General features: G+C 41.1%; 1 protein-coding gene and 1 pseudogene across 2 annotated transcripts; one reads left to right on the forward strand and one right to left on the reverse strand.

Annotated features, from left to right (window-relative positions):
• Positions 1–3,519: 3,519 nt before the first annotated feature.
• Positions 3,520–6,572, reverse strand: LOC120011092 (annotated as a pseudogene).
• Positions 6,573–6,921: 349 nt separating this feature from the next.
• LOC120005176 lies at positions 6,922–12,806 on the forward strand. 2 transcript variants are annotated; one of them, XM_038854681.1, is made up of 4 exons: positions 6,922–7,460; positions 8,647–10,180; positions 10,999–11,177; positions 11,253–12,806. In XM_038854681.1, the coding sequence occupies exons 1-4, from the start codon at positions 7,085–7,087 to the stop codon at positions 12,185–12,187; spliced, it is 3,024 nt and encodes a 1,007-aa protein (XP_038710609.1). In that variant the 5' UTR covers positions 6,922–7,084; the 3' UTR covers positions 12,188–12,806. The 2 variants fall into 2 exon arrangements, with proteins under 2 accessions (XP_038710609.1, XP_038710600.1); XM_038854672.1 differs by having other exon boundaries at positions 10,999–12,806.
• The last annotated feature ends 399 nt before the right edge of the window (positions 12,807–13,205 follow it).

Genomic DNA, 13,205 nt, shown 5'->3' on the forward strand with positions numbered 1-13,205 from the left:
AACTCTCTATTGAAAACCCAGGTTGACAATAAGAGGTTTGTCCTCCCTTATAAGCTAGACTCTAAACCCACCATCTTCCGATGTGGGATTCTCATCAATCCTCCCCCCTTGGGAGCATGCACGTCCTCGTGCATGGCCTTGACTGTACCATTTCGGCATACGGCCCACTTACCCCCCCAAGCCTTGCGAGCCAGGGTCACATAGCCTTGCCAGGTCCAGTGGATCTAGGGTTTTCCCAGTTACTTTTAACGGCTTTTTTCTCTTCTCTTTTTTTTAACGACCTTTTTCTCTTTTCCAACCCGCCCACAGCCGTGGACGTCGACTGTCCAAGGGGGGTGGTATGATGAGTACCCGCCACACGGGATGGAGGCCCAAGTCTAGCATCACAAGTTTGGGCCTAACTCTCTATTGAAAACCCAGGTTGACAATAGGAGGTTTGTCCTCCCTTATAAGCTAGACTCCAAACCCACCATCTTCCGATGTGAGATTCTCATCAATCCTCCCCCCTTGGGAGCATGCACGTCCTCGTGCATGGCCTTGTACCATTTCGGCATACGGCCCACTTACCGCCCCAAGCCTTGCGAGCCAGGGTCACATAGCCTTGCGAGCCAGGGTCACATAGCCTTGCCAGGTCCAGTGGATCTAGGGTTTTCCCAGTTACTTTTAACGGCTTTTTTCTCTTCTCTTTTTTTTAACGACCTTTTTCTCTTTTCCAACCCGCCCACAATGGGACACGGCCCACTGTCTGCTAACCCAACTCCACAAAGGAATGGGCTCTGTGATAGGCCTGCCTATGGTAGTGCTAGCCCACGAGCCTGCACGCAGGTGCGTGCGCTCTCAATGAAAGCACCAATGATGAATACCCGCCACACGGGATGGAGGCCCAAGTCTAGCATCACAAGTTTGGGCCTAACTCTCTATTGAAAACCCAGGTTGACAGTAAGAGGTTTGTCCTCCCTTATAAGCTAGACTCCAAACCCATCATCTTCCGATGTGGGATTCTCATCAATAATGATGAATACCCGCCACACGGGATGGGGGTCCAAGTCTAGCATCACAAGTTTGGGCCTAACTCTCTATTGAAAACCCAGGTTGACAATAGGAGGTTTGTCATCCCTTATAAGCTAGACTCCAAACCCACCATCTTCCGATGTGGGATTCTCATCAAACCACCCCCCTTGGACAGTAGACGTCTACGGCGGCTACACTCGCTTGGCGACTCCGCTCGCCCTTCAGACGGCAGCCCTTTCCCGGACGGCAGCCATCTCCGCAAACGTGACTCTCTCAATGAAAGCATCAAATGTGATGACCCACTAACAACCAAGGCCCAACCGATACCCATCTAAAGCAAGGGGTCCTCTCCTACCCACGCATGGGCTGCCCACCTGCTCATGGGCCGGTTGTAACCAAGGTCCAGTGGACTCTGTCCTTCTGAAAACCTTGGCTACTAGTGAGGGAGGGTCATCCCACCTAAATACTACATTGGCAAGCCCACATCTTCCGATGTGGGACATGAAGATACCCTCCCCTTCAAGACCCCAACGTCCACGTTGGTTAGGCACCTTGGCCGGCCCCTCCGGCAGTCCACCCCCGTGGGTCGAGCACCATGGTTGGCCACTCCGCAGACGCGGCCCCAAGTTGAGGGCATTGGACTCTCAATGAAAGCACCAAAGATGAATACCCGCCACACGGGATGGGGGCCCAAGTCTAGCATCACAAGTTTGGGCCTAACTCTCTATTGAAAACCCAGGTTGACAATAGGAGGTTTGTCATTCCTTATAAGCTAGACTCCAAACCCACCATCTTCCGATGTGGGATTCTCATCAAACCACCCCCCTTGGACAGTAGACGTCTACGGCGGCTACACTCGCCTGGCGACTCCGCTCGCCCTTCAGACGGCAGCCCTCTCCGCAAACGTGACTCTCTCAATGAAAGCATCAAATGTGATGACCCACTAACAACCAAGGCCCAACCGATACCCATCTAAAGCAAGGGGCCCTCTCCTACCCACGCATGGGCTGCCCACCTGCTCATGGGCCGGTTGTAACCAAGGTCCAGTGGACTCTGTCCTTCTGAAAACCTTGGCTACTAGTGAGGGAGGGTCATCCCACCTAAATACTACATTGGCAAGCCCACATCTTCCGATGTGGGACATGAAGATACCCTCCCCTTCAAGACCCCAACGTCCACGTTGGTCAGGCACCTTGGCCGGCCCCTCCGGCAGTCCACCCCCGTGGGTCGAGCACCATGGCTGGCCACTCCGCAGACGCGGCCCCAAGTTGAGGGCATTGGACTCTCAATGAAAGCACCAAAGATGAATACCCGCCACACGGGATGGGGGCCCAAGTCTAGCATCACAAGTTTGGGCCTAACTCTCTATTGAAAACACAGGTTGACAATAAGAGGTTTGTCCTCCCTTATAAGCTAGACTCCAAACCCACCATCTTTCGATGTGGGATTCTCATCAGAATCACAAGACAATTTTACCGTTGGAGCGTGTTAATGGGTCCGTTTGATAGAACGGTTGGATTGATTTTCAATGTTAGCGGAAAAGTTGTGGGAAAAAGTTGAGTTTAAAGCCGTGAAATATGCTGTGAGGTGTTTGGTGAACTAAAAATTGACGCTAGCGAAAAAACTGTAGACTAAAAGTATTATCTTGAATTTAATGATAAATGTTCATAAATTTTTAATCATTTCGTTATTAAATTTAATTTAATGAATATAATTTATTATTAAAATTAAATAATTAAGTATATTATAAAAAAAATTATATGAAATCTGAAAATTATATTAAAATTTTATCATTACATTTTATTTTATATGAGCTTTTATTATATTTAATGGTATTTTATAATATTAATTAGAAAAATAAAATATAAGTTAAACTAATAGTATCTTATTATCGTAAAAAATACTCTTTATTATAAAATTGTTTTATAAACTAATTACGTTATTGTAACAATGGGACCCACATTAGTCCTCGTCAAAAAGTAAAAGATTAATGATTCCGTAAGCCTCACAATACAAAAATAAATAAATAAAAAATGTGGAACGTTTCCACCTTAAGAAGCTCCTACACGGAGCTTCTGAAATTGCAGTGGAACCGTTGTCATATAGACAACGATTCCGCTACAACCGCTGTGCCGTTTGACAAGGCGGTCAACGCCAACAATCCACTTAGCAGAGACGCCGTCTTGCCAAACAAGCAGAATGTAATGCACGTTCGACTTGCCAAACAAGCGGAATGTAATGCACGTTCGACGTAACATGACCCATTAGAGCCATCCCACATGAGCCGAAAATCCTGAAATTGCATTGTAGGTGGAATAGAATAACTTAGTTGAAGTGTGGCGATCATACGGAGGGGAGAGGTACTCCAATTAGATCAGTGATTGATTTCTAGGTTTTATTGCTCGCCGTTGGTACGAGGATTGCTTTTGCTTTCTTTTCCTCTTAGGCTGATTCCATGTCAAGTTGAGGTATTGGTATCGATTCCAGAGTTACAGGATACAATCATATGATAAACTTGGTCTATCCAAGTACAATACTTGAGTAGAACTACATTGGATATGTAATATTCACCCTTTTGCAGAAGCAGCAAACTTAATAACACTAAACTATTTCACCAAGGAAAAAGAACAAAAAACATCAGCCCATGAGACGGAGTGCATGTGTGCATATATCCATTTCAAGCACCAGCAGACAAATTCCATTTTTCATACGGGTTGGTGCAGATTCTGCTCAAGCATTTTGTTTGGCTTGCTGCATTAACTCTATGAAATCGCTAAAAGCTGCATAACCCAAAAAAAAAAAAGACAAAACGGAGTCAATGTTGTAAGTGGAGGACATCACCGCAGAAAGAGATGCAGTGCATGCATGCAACAGAGACAGAAAAGCAGCCACCATATGCAAATGCACACACATACTTGAAAATCTTACATAAAGGGATAGAATTCTATGCAAGCAAATTTCAGCATTTCCACAATTATCACAGAAATAGAATTTCTCATTACCGCAATCTGAATCATGAGGTCCAGGGGATGCTTCAGGATGGTACTGCAGTGACATGACGTTTAAGCGAGCATACTCAAGACCGGCACAACTTCCATCGTTAAGATTGACATGAGTAACTTCTACACCCTTAGGAAGTGATGCAGGGTCAACTGCATAGTTGTGATTCTGCCACAAAGTGAAGATCAAGGTGAAAACAAGATCTGGATAAAAGAATGTAGATATCCTATTGCAACAGGCGCGCTGTTAACATTTACATAGAGGTTCATCAAGGAACAAACCTGGGCACTAATCTCAACACGATTTTTTCTAAGGTTACGAACTGGATGATTTCCTCCGTGGTGACCAAACTTCATCTTAAAGGTTCTACCGCCTAATGCCTGACCAAGCAACCGATGGCCCATACAAATTCCAAAAACAGGAACCTTTCCCAATAATTCTTTGACTGTTTCAACTGCATAAGGAACTGCCAATGGGTCTCCAGGGCCGTTACTGAAAAGAACTCCATCTGGTTTCATTTTAAGAGTTTCTGATGCCTGCCATTTTGAAGGCACCACCTTGCTTTTACGCCCATAGGCTGTCAAGCGCCTCAGGATATTATGCTTGATCCCAAAATCATAAGCAACGACCTTCAATTAAACAGAAATGCAAAAGCATAAGGGTGGAGTTTTAGCAGAGATGATGGAGTTTTGAAACAAAACTATGTTATCATACTAACATGGTCAGTCTTTCCATTTCTCCCATCTGAGTTGAAATCCCAATCTGACTTTGTTTATCTACCCATTCATAAGGGGCATTGCATGAAACATTGCTTATTAAATCAACACCTGCAGAATTGGAAACAAATAAAGTTGCAGCAACGCACACTAAGAAAACATAAACCCTTAGTTAATCAATTTCTTTTTACCTACAATGTCCCATGAACATGACATCTCCAAAAGTTCCTTATCCGTTTTTGATTTTTCTGTGCTCAAAACACCAATGAGGCTTCCATCTTGCCTTAATCTGCGGGTAATTGCATGTGTATCAACATCATCTATTGCATGAATCAAAAACAACGATAGGTCGGTCAGTATGCTCAAAGTTCAAGAATCTGCATACAAAAAATACATGGAGATTTACTTACATATTCCCATAATATTTCTCTCTGCTAAATATTCACATAGTGTTTTGGTGCATCTCCAATTGGAAGTACTGAAAGCAGCTTTTAGAAAACTAACACAACTGAAAAGCAAGGATAACTCACATTTTCAAAAGAAAACATAAAAAATAAGCATAGTATACCTGATACTCAAACTTCTAATCACCAGACCCGCAAGGAAACACTGTCTCGATTCTTCATCATCTAGCAAGAAACACAACAAGAACTGGATCGAATTTTTCCTAAAAAAGCAGACTATGTAAAGAATTGAAACATATATGCCTACCAAAATTTACACCAGTGTTGCCAATATGTGGATTTGTCATCAGGACAAACTGGCCAGCATAACTATGGTCCGTTAGAATTTCTTGATACCTGAAGAAGTAATCAGATTCCACCAATAAACTATCTACAAATTAACAGGACAAGATAGCAGAAACTTTCAAGGTTCCATCCCCTCCCCAAAAGTAACAAATTTTAAAAATTAATTTTAGCTTATCTACCAACCACATAGAACTTAAGAGACATACCTATAATTGAGGGAAGACAATTCTAGAGCAAGAGTTTATGATTATTTCCTACCGGTTAGACTGGACCGCACGACAAGAACTAGTCCAGATATATGAAATACAAATGGAAGTAAGCATACAACATGTAGTCACCAGCAATGTAGATAAAAACTAACAAGCAAAAACTAATAATAATAACAAATCCCATAATATCCTCTTCTAATAATGGACAGAACTTGTCTATTAGAAACATTAACTTTTCTCACCCCGTTAGAGATGTGTTGAATACCACTTCACCAACTTGGGTTCCTGTTGCACTGGAGGACTTGGCCCTCCAGATTGAACCATCTTCAAGCACAAGTTAGCATCAGAAGTTTTCCGGGGATGTCAGCCAGACCTGAGACACAAGGCATAAAATTTCATCAGCTTAAAACTTCAAAGACAGTATTCTGAACACTTAAATGCAGCCAAATTCTATATTGTAAAATCATACAGCGTCACTCGAATTATAGCCCACTAAGTCAGTAAGTTCCTATTAAGGTAAGCATTATTAAGCAATCCACAAGCTCTTCTAGTCAATTTTCAAGGTTTTCGAACCAGGTTATAGATTTGTAATTCATACAATCACAGACTATATGATCAATCTTCCTTGATACGGGAACGAATCACGCAACCATCGACATCTTTCTTCATTTACATGTCCTTTAAAACCCAATTCAACTCAAAATGAATACATACAAATCGAAACAGCTCAGACCAAGAAGAGGTGCATACTAAATACCAATCGCGGCAACCTGGGAGGGAACAGAGGAGTAGCATCTCGCCGTAAAAACCCTAAATTTTGGTCGTTTTGCACTAACTAGACAAGCTGGTTGATTTGGCAATGCAATGTCCATACTCGTCACTGCCATCTGAAAATCTCTCTCGCACTCTGTTCGGTGTCTGCCGTCTCTGTTTCTTTCTCAGCTCGACATTTCGTTTTGAGCGCCAGTGGCTAGGTTTTATCGCTTTATTTATTTAGGCCGATATAATATCGGCCCACAAATTATCCCGAATGGGCCCATAATCTAAACCCAGATAAACTTCACGTTTTACAGATGGGCCTTACGTTTTACTGATGGGCCTAAGGCCCACGTACTGTGGGGTGGCTTTTTGAGGCCCGATATTGAGGACGAGTATTTGATTCTCCGAAGTCCAGTCCACCAACGTGAGCCACTCACGCGTACGGCACGTGCGCAAGGGCTTTAGCCAGGGTTTTACATTTGTTCTTCTTTCCTCTCACTTCCTCTCCTACACCGCCCTGCAAATTTTCATAAATCTCCGGAGACCAATTGAGAATCCATGGCTGAGCGCATGAACTGAACGAACAACCCCTCCTTCGTTATCTCTCAAAATTCCTCTAACTCTAACCCTAATCGTAGAAATGAGACCCTTCTCTCCAAAATCCCTCCTTTCTCTCTCCTCTTCTACTCCATTACAATCCCCTCGTCCCTATGCAATCCTGATCTCTCACTTCTCTACATCTTCGACTCATCATCACTCCCTCTCTTACCCCTCGCGCCGCCACGAGGAGGAGTCTCGGAACGTTAGGGTTTCCGTGTGGTGGGACTTCGAGAACTGCCATTTGCCTGTTGGTGCGAACGTGTTCAAAGTTGCGCAGGCAATCACTGCGGCGGTTAGAGGCAATGGTATCATGGGTCCTATCCATATCACTGCTTTCGGGGATACGTTGCAGCTCTCCAGAGCTAACCAGGAGGCGCTTTCTTCTACTGGGATTAATTTGACTCACATTCCTAATGGTTTGTTGCTGTTCTTTTTTCTTGTATCGATTTAAATGAATTCTTGACGTTTGCATTATTGAAGTGGAAAAGGAAGAAGCTTTAATTTTTACACTCAACACAAGTAGTGTTGTGGTGGTGCTTTGGATTGCTATTTAGATATAGGTGGAGCTGAGTTGTGAAAATGTTGAAATTGGGTAGCTCAACCTTGTTTTTTGTTTGTTGGGGAAATGGCGTGCCTCAATTTTGAGATTTGTTTTAACTTTGAACGTTGGGCTATTACAAAAGCTGAAAATAAAGAGGAAATTTTATTGGTTCCATGTACGTGTGCAATGATGTAGAATGTAGGGCTATCATGAGACATTTGCAGCTAATGAATGTTGCATAAATGAGAATATTTGCTTTGGGTGTGTGGCAACACAAATAATGGTAGGATAAGAAATGGGATTATTAGGTTTGTGGTAGGAGTATCACTAATGGATGATTAGATACGAGAAAATTGTCTAAGATGGTTTGTATCTGCAACGTAAAAATGTTGATGCATCTTTACATACCTTGGAGAAAAATCATAGAGAAGAAGCGAGAAAAGAGAGGAAGGCAACCAAAAATAGAAAATTTTTTTGGATGAATGATGGAAGTAATAGGAATGACATCAAATCTATAGGCTAGGTCAAGAGAGTTAAATCTTGGCACTATGGTAGTGCTCTTTACTTAATTATCCATTTGCGATCAGGAAAAAAGAATGATTACTTCTAATTGCATGAATAGGCTGGTATTGGATGTCCAAGTAGCCTAATTTTTGGTCTGTATATTAACATCGAAAAGTACTGAAGCTTCCGGAGGATCTCCTGAAAGTTTGTATTTTTTTTTTTTCGATTATTGAGTTAGTATAAAAGTTGTTTCTGTATTTGTTTTTGATTATTGAGTTGGTATAAAAGCTGTTCCTTTAACACTTGGTGAAAGGTCATCCAAATAGAATGACCGCAATTTCAAAAGAAGTTAATTTTCGAATAATTTATCTCTCTTTATCACCTTTTCCACGTCGTATTTTATTGTAACATTACGTGGCAAGAGATAACTATCTGTTTTGAGACTGTGCAAGACTTTTAGTCTGATAAGATTCAAAAGATTTTCCTGGCAATATGTTTGTGAGCTTTGGTGCAGAGGTCTTGGTATCTCATTTTTCTAAATTTTCCTGCCAGGACAGGTGGAAAGAACAGTGCTGATAGGTCTCTTCTTGTAGATCTCATGTATTGGGTTTCTAAAAATCCTCCGCCAGCACATCTTTTTCTAATTTCTGGTGATAGGGACTTCGCCAGCATTTTACACCGATTAAGAATGAACAATTACAATATATTGCTTGCAAGTACAGATGCAGTTCCTGGTGTTCTCTGCAGTGCTGCAAGTATCATGTGGAACTGGAATTCTTTGGTTAGAGGGGAAAATGTCACTGGAAAACATTTTAACCAACCCCCTGATGGTCCTTATGGTTCTTGGTATGGCCAATATCAGGTTCCTCTAGAAGACCCTTTCTCAATTGTTACACAACCAGCATGTTCACAGACTGATGATCTTTCCGAGCCTAGTTCAGATCCTAAACTTCGTCCAATACCAAAGACTGTCATAAAGCAGATACGTCATTTATTGAGCTTGTACCCTAAAGGAATCTCCATAACTGAACTCCGTGCGGAGTTGGGGAAAACTAACTTGAGTCTAGATAAAGACTTGTACGGATATAAAAGGTTCTCTCGTTTTCTTCAGTCAATGACAGACATTTTAAGACTTCAGTATGAACGTGATGGTCAGTTTCTTGTGCGCGCCGTCCCCTCAAGAGCTCCTGAACCATTTAACAATGTAGACCAGGGTCCTAAAACATCTTTAAAGTACAATGCTGAGGGAATATCTACTGGATCCATGAACGAAAAGTCATCAGTGCCTCCAGCCACTTTACCCGATGTGAAAATACCTTCAGGAAAAGTGCCACAGCCCCCTCCTACTGCTGAGAATACTGTTGAAGTGTTAGCAAAGCAGACTGCAAAAACAGTGTCAGAGCCCCCTCCACCTGCTGAGAATACTATCAAAGAAGCTGTGAAGCAGACTACGAAAGAAGTGCAAAAACCCTTACCTGTTGATATGAAGGTTCTGGAAGTGATTAATACACAGGAAACCAAGGGTAATTCTTCTCCTAAGGTGGAACAGAATTCTGCCTCTGAAGTTGGTTTGTTAAAAAGAATCTGGAAAAGATGGTTTGGCAGCAATGCTGGTGGTTCTGGGATGAAGAGTGGCAACATTCCGGACAAAATTAACATTTCTGAAGGTAGCTCTGAGAATATACACAAAACTGCGAGAAATTGTTGTACTAATGTCGACACTTCTGAGAAGATAGAAAATGGTGAAAGATGTGCAGAATTACAAAGACAAAAAGTTGCTGTTAGCCCAGCAATGCATTCTTTGTCGGCTATTGAATCCACGCTGGACAACAAGACTACTAAAAGTTCTGAAATACATGGTGAAAAGTCTAGCACAAGTTCAGGTTTCTTTAGCCGGATTGTCAATTGGTGCAAATTTAGGAGTGGCTCAGACCCTAATACCTCAAGTGATCAACACAGTGCAGCGCTGAATCAATCAAACAGTTCTGCTGGAAAGCATGAAATTTTTGCTCTGAATTCTTTTTGGGTTGACATGGAGTCTTTTATTGGCACAACGAGAGGTTCACTGCTCATCTTTGGATCGAGGAGCAGGTTCGTGCATTAGTTGCTTTAATTGGTGGTGTTCTTTCTTGGCATTTGGTGGTGTATATGCTCTCTCTCATGCGCTTAAACATGTACACCCAGTCACCCACACACAAACAGCAGGTTCATGTATCTAGTTTCTTCAGTTTTGTTCACTATTGGCATGTATTTCTATTCTCTCTCTACCTCTCTCTCTATGAAGCAACTGTGGAAGTGAGGGGAAAATGATCATGCATGATGCACCTATCTTGAGTATTTTTTTTGTTAGTTTCTAAAATAATGAGTCATAGTTTCTTCATATATAGTAGTTTGTAATTTGTCTTTTGAATTTTTTTTCCTGATCACATCCAAAGTTAAGGGTCAGAATGACTTGGAGGATATTTCTTGTGAACCTCCTCTTTATAGTTTTTCCTGATCTGATTGGAGTACATTTTGTTTAAACATGATAGATATTAATGTGAAAAGAAATTTTCTCGGCTCATCATACTGCAACAAACTTTTTGCTACATATATTTATCTTCGTATGAACTTTCTGTGATGTGTAAAGAAATCTTACTGAGTATTTTCTTGTTATGCTGATGATAAGTTCTTACGAATAAGGAAAGAGGATTTAATAAACTGACACATTCTTGAGTGCTGCTTGGCTTTAATTTTAAGTTGACTTCTGCTGATTTATAAATTATTGATTTATTTCTATCAACTTTCATAAAAATATATAAATTATCTTCATTCGTGATAAAGTGAAATTTTATTGTTATTATATTTGGAATTTGAGAATTTCTTTATCATTTCTTGCAAAGTAATCTGCTACTTCTGATTTGTGCCAGGGAACAGATGGCACAAAATTTTCAAAAGAAAGGACCGTCGGTTCTCAAAGCTCTCAGCAAAAGTGATCTCCTTCAGTTGGTGGATATGTTAATATCTGAGAGGAAATGGGTGGAAGAATGTACCTCTCAGGAATTTCCATTCATGCTCGCACAATGTTTTCAAAAGAATTATTCTTCAGGTGATTCTCATGCTTCAAATGAGTATTCGTCAGGTGATTCTCATGCTTCGAATGAATTGAGTTCTATTTTTCTAGGAACTTCGTCACAGCCTGTCCGGAAAAAAATACCCGTGGAAGACCAAGAGAAAACAGTTCATAATATACTTCATGTTGAAGCTGCTTCTCTGACTGGTAAAAAATCTTCAGACAGGTCTAGGAGTGAGATTAAAGCTGACTGTCAGAATCTTCTTAATGAGGTATTGAAGAATCACCCAGAAGGATATAATATTGGTTCCTTTAGAAAGCTGTTCCGTGACAGGTATGGTTATTATCTTGACCTTCAAAGGCTTGGTTACAAAAAATTGGTAGACCTGTTGCTGACAATGCCTGGTGTGAGAATAGAATCCACTTATATCATTCCCTCCGGTAAGACCTGGAAATCTTCCAGGTTAGATGCTGGTCTTCCAACTGTTCAAGAAAATAATGCCCGTGTTGGATCAGCATATTCTAGCAGTGAACTATCTGATTCACACTCTCCTTGGGATGAACTAGGTCCTGTTGATGACATGAACTCTGGCAGGAAGAGACCGCAAGGTGTGTCCATGAAAAATGTGAAAGAAAGGTATGCTGATTATGGATCTACCTCCTCTGATGATGTTTTCTCAGATTCAGATGAAGAGACTTCGGCCGTGATGCCAAAAGCTCAAGGGAAGCCTACAACAAATGAGGAAGATAGCCCGCTATTGCAAGTCCTGGGTTCATGGTACAGCAGTAAGGAAGGTGAAAAAGGAGAAGACAACTTTGGAAATGTTGATGGCATGGTTGATGGTTCTAAAAATGGTTTGAAGTTGTTTGGTTCATCTGGAACGAACACCAAGAGTGAAACTTCTTCGGTAGACCACGGAAAAAGCCCTAAACCTCAAAGAACGTATTCTTTTGTTCAGGATTCAGTTGAGAATGAAAAGGACAAGTTGATCGACAACATACTAGGTAGTTTGAAGAAATCTGGCGATTCAGGGATGCAAAACTGAAAGATTGCAAGGCTTGAAACTATGAAAGCACCAACATTGTGCTTCCTGGGTCTTTGACTAGAGGCTCGGACAAGTTGACGCATCTGTTAATAAATATTGGAGAACTTTCAGCTTATGATTTAGTAGTTTGAATAATGTTACATGTATCCAGATTGCAGTCGCTGAGATGCTATGCGACAAGGAGTGGCTCAAAATTGTTGGGTCATCAGTTCAATCAAAGGGACATTTTCATTTATCCAGGTTGGGAGCAGAGTTGGTTGACAAATGCATAGCAGGTGCATCAATTCAATCAAAGAAAATGCTTATATAATCTGGCCACTGACACAGGGATGATTGGCACCATGGAGTAAACTGATCTATATCTGGCATAAATTCTGTACAAGTTTGCCACTGATAGTTCCAGAACTTGCTGTTTCTTCTGCTTGTCTGGCCCGTAAAATTTATTTCCTAATCTCCTTTCTTCTTCTAGTTGTCATTCCAACCCATGCAAGCTGGATACACCACAGGATGATTATGATGGCATTTCTTCCCCCTATCCCCATGGATTTTTTGTTTTTTCATTTGTAGTTGATGGAGAGAGTTCAATGAGTACCATTCAATTTTAGACTGAAGTTTTACATGGATTGATTAGTTTTCTTTAGCATGAATGACAACCCACCTCTGCATAAATATCTTTTCTTTTGTCACTTGGAACATTTGAGATGAAGCAAATTGTTTTCTGAAGTTTAGTTTTCTATTCTTGTGATGAAGATACAAAAAAGAGGAGATGGTGTCCATCTGCAACTATAGAATCTCAATACCAAATGCCAAGAATTAGACTCATGCAAAAGCTTAGAATCAAAATTAAGCTGCTTTTAGTACTTGTTAATCAAGTTTTTTGACAGTAGGAGTATATCCTACCATTGTGAGATAAAGGGTCCATAAATAACTGAAATTCTCAAAACCATACTTCCAAACATAAATCAGTTTGAAATTTGAAGACCTTAATTTAAAACATTTTATTCGATCACTAATCATC

Source organism: Tripterygium wilfordii, chromosome 2 (assembly GCF_013401445.1).
Source record: "Tripterygium wilfordii isolate XIE 37 chromosome 2, ASM1340144v1, whole genome shotgun sequence".
NCBI lineage: Eukaryota > Viridiplantae > Streptophyta > Magnoliopsida > Celastrales > Celastraceae > Tripterygium > Tripterygium wilfordii.

Bases quoted from the DNA above. Each gene is read 5' to 3' on its own strand.
- LOC120005176 (XM_038854672.1), top strand. From the start codon at position 7,085: ATGAGACCCTTCTCTCCAAAATCCCTCCTTTCTCTCTCCTCTTCTACT. The intron at 7,461-8,646 runs GTTTGTTGCTGT...CTGCCAGGACAG, and splicing joins TTTGACTCACATTCCTAATG to GTGGAAAGAACAGTGCTGAT. The intron at 10,181-10,998 runs GTTCGTGCATTA...GATTTGTGCCAG, and splicing joins ATCTTTGGATCGAGGAGCAG to GGAACAGATGGCACAAAATT.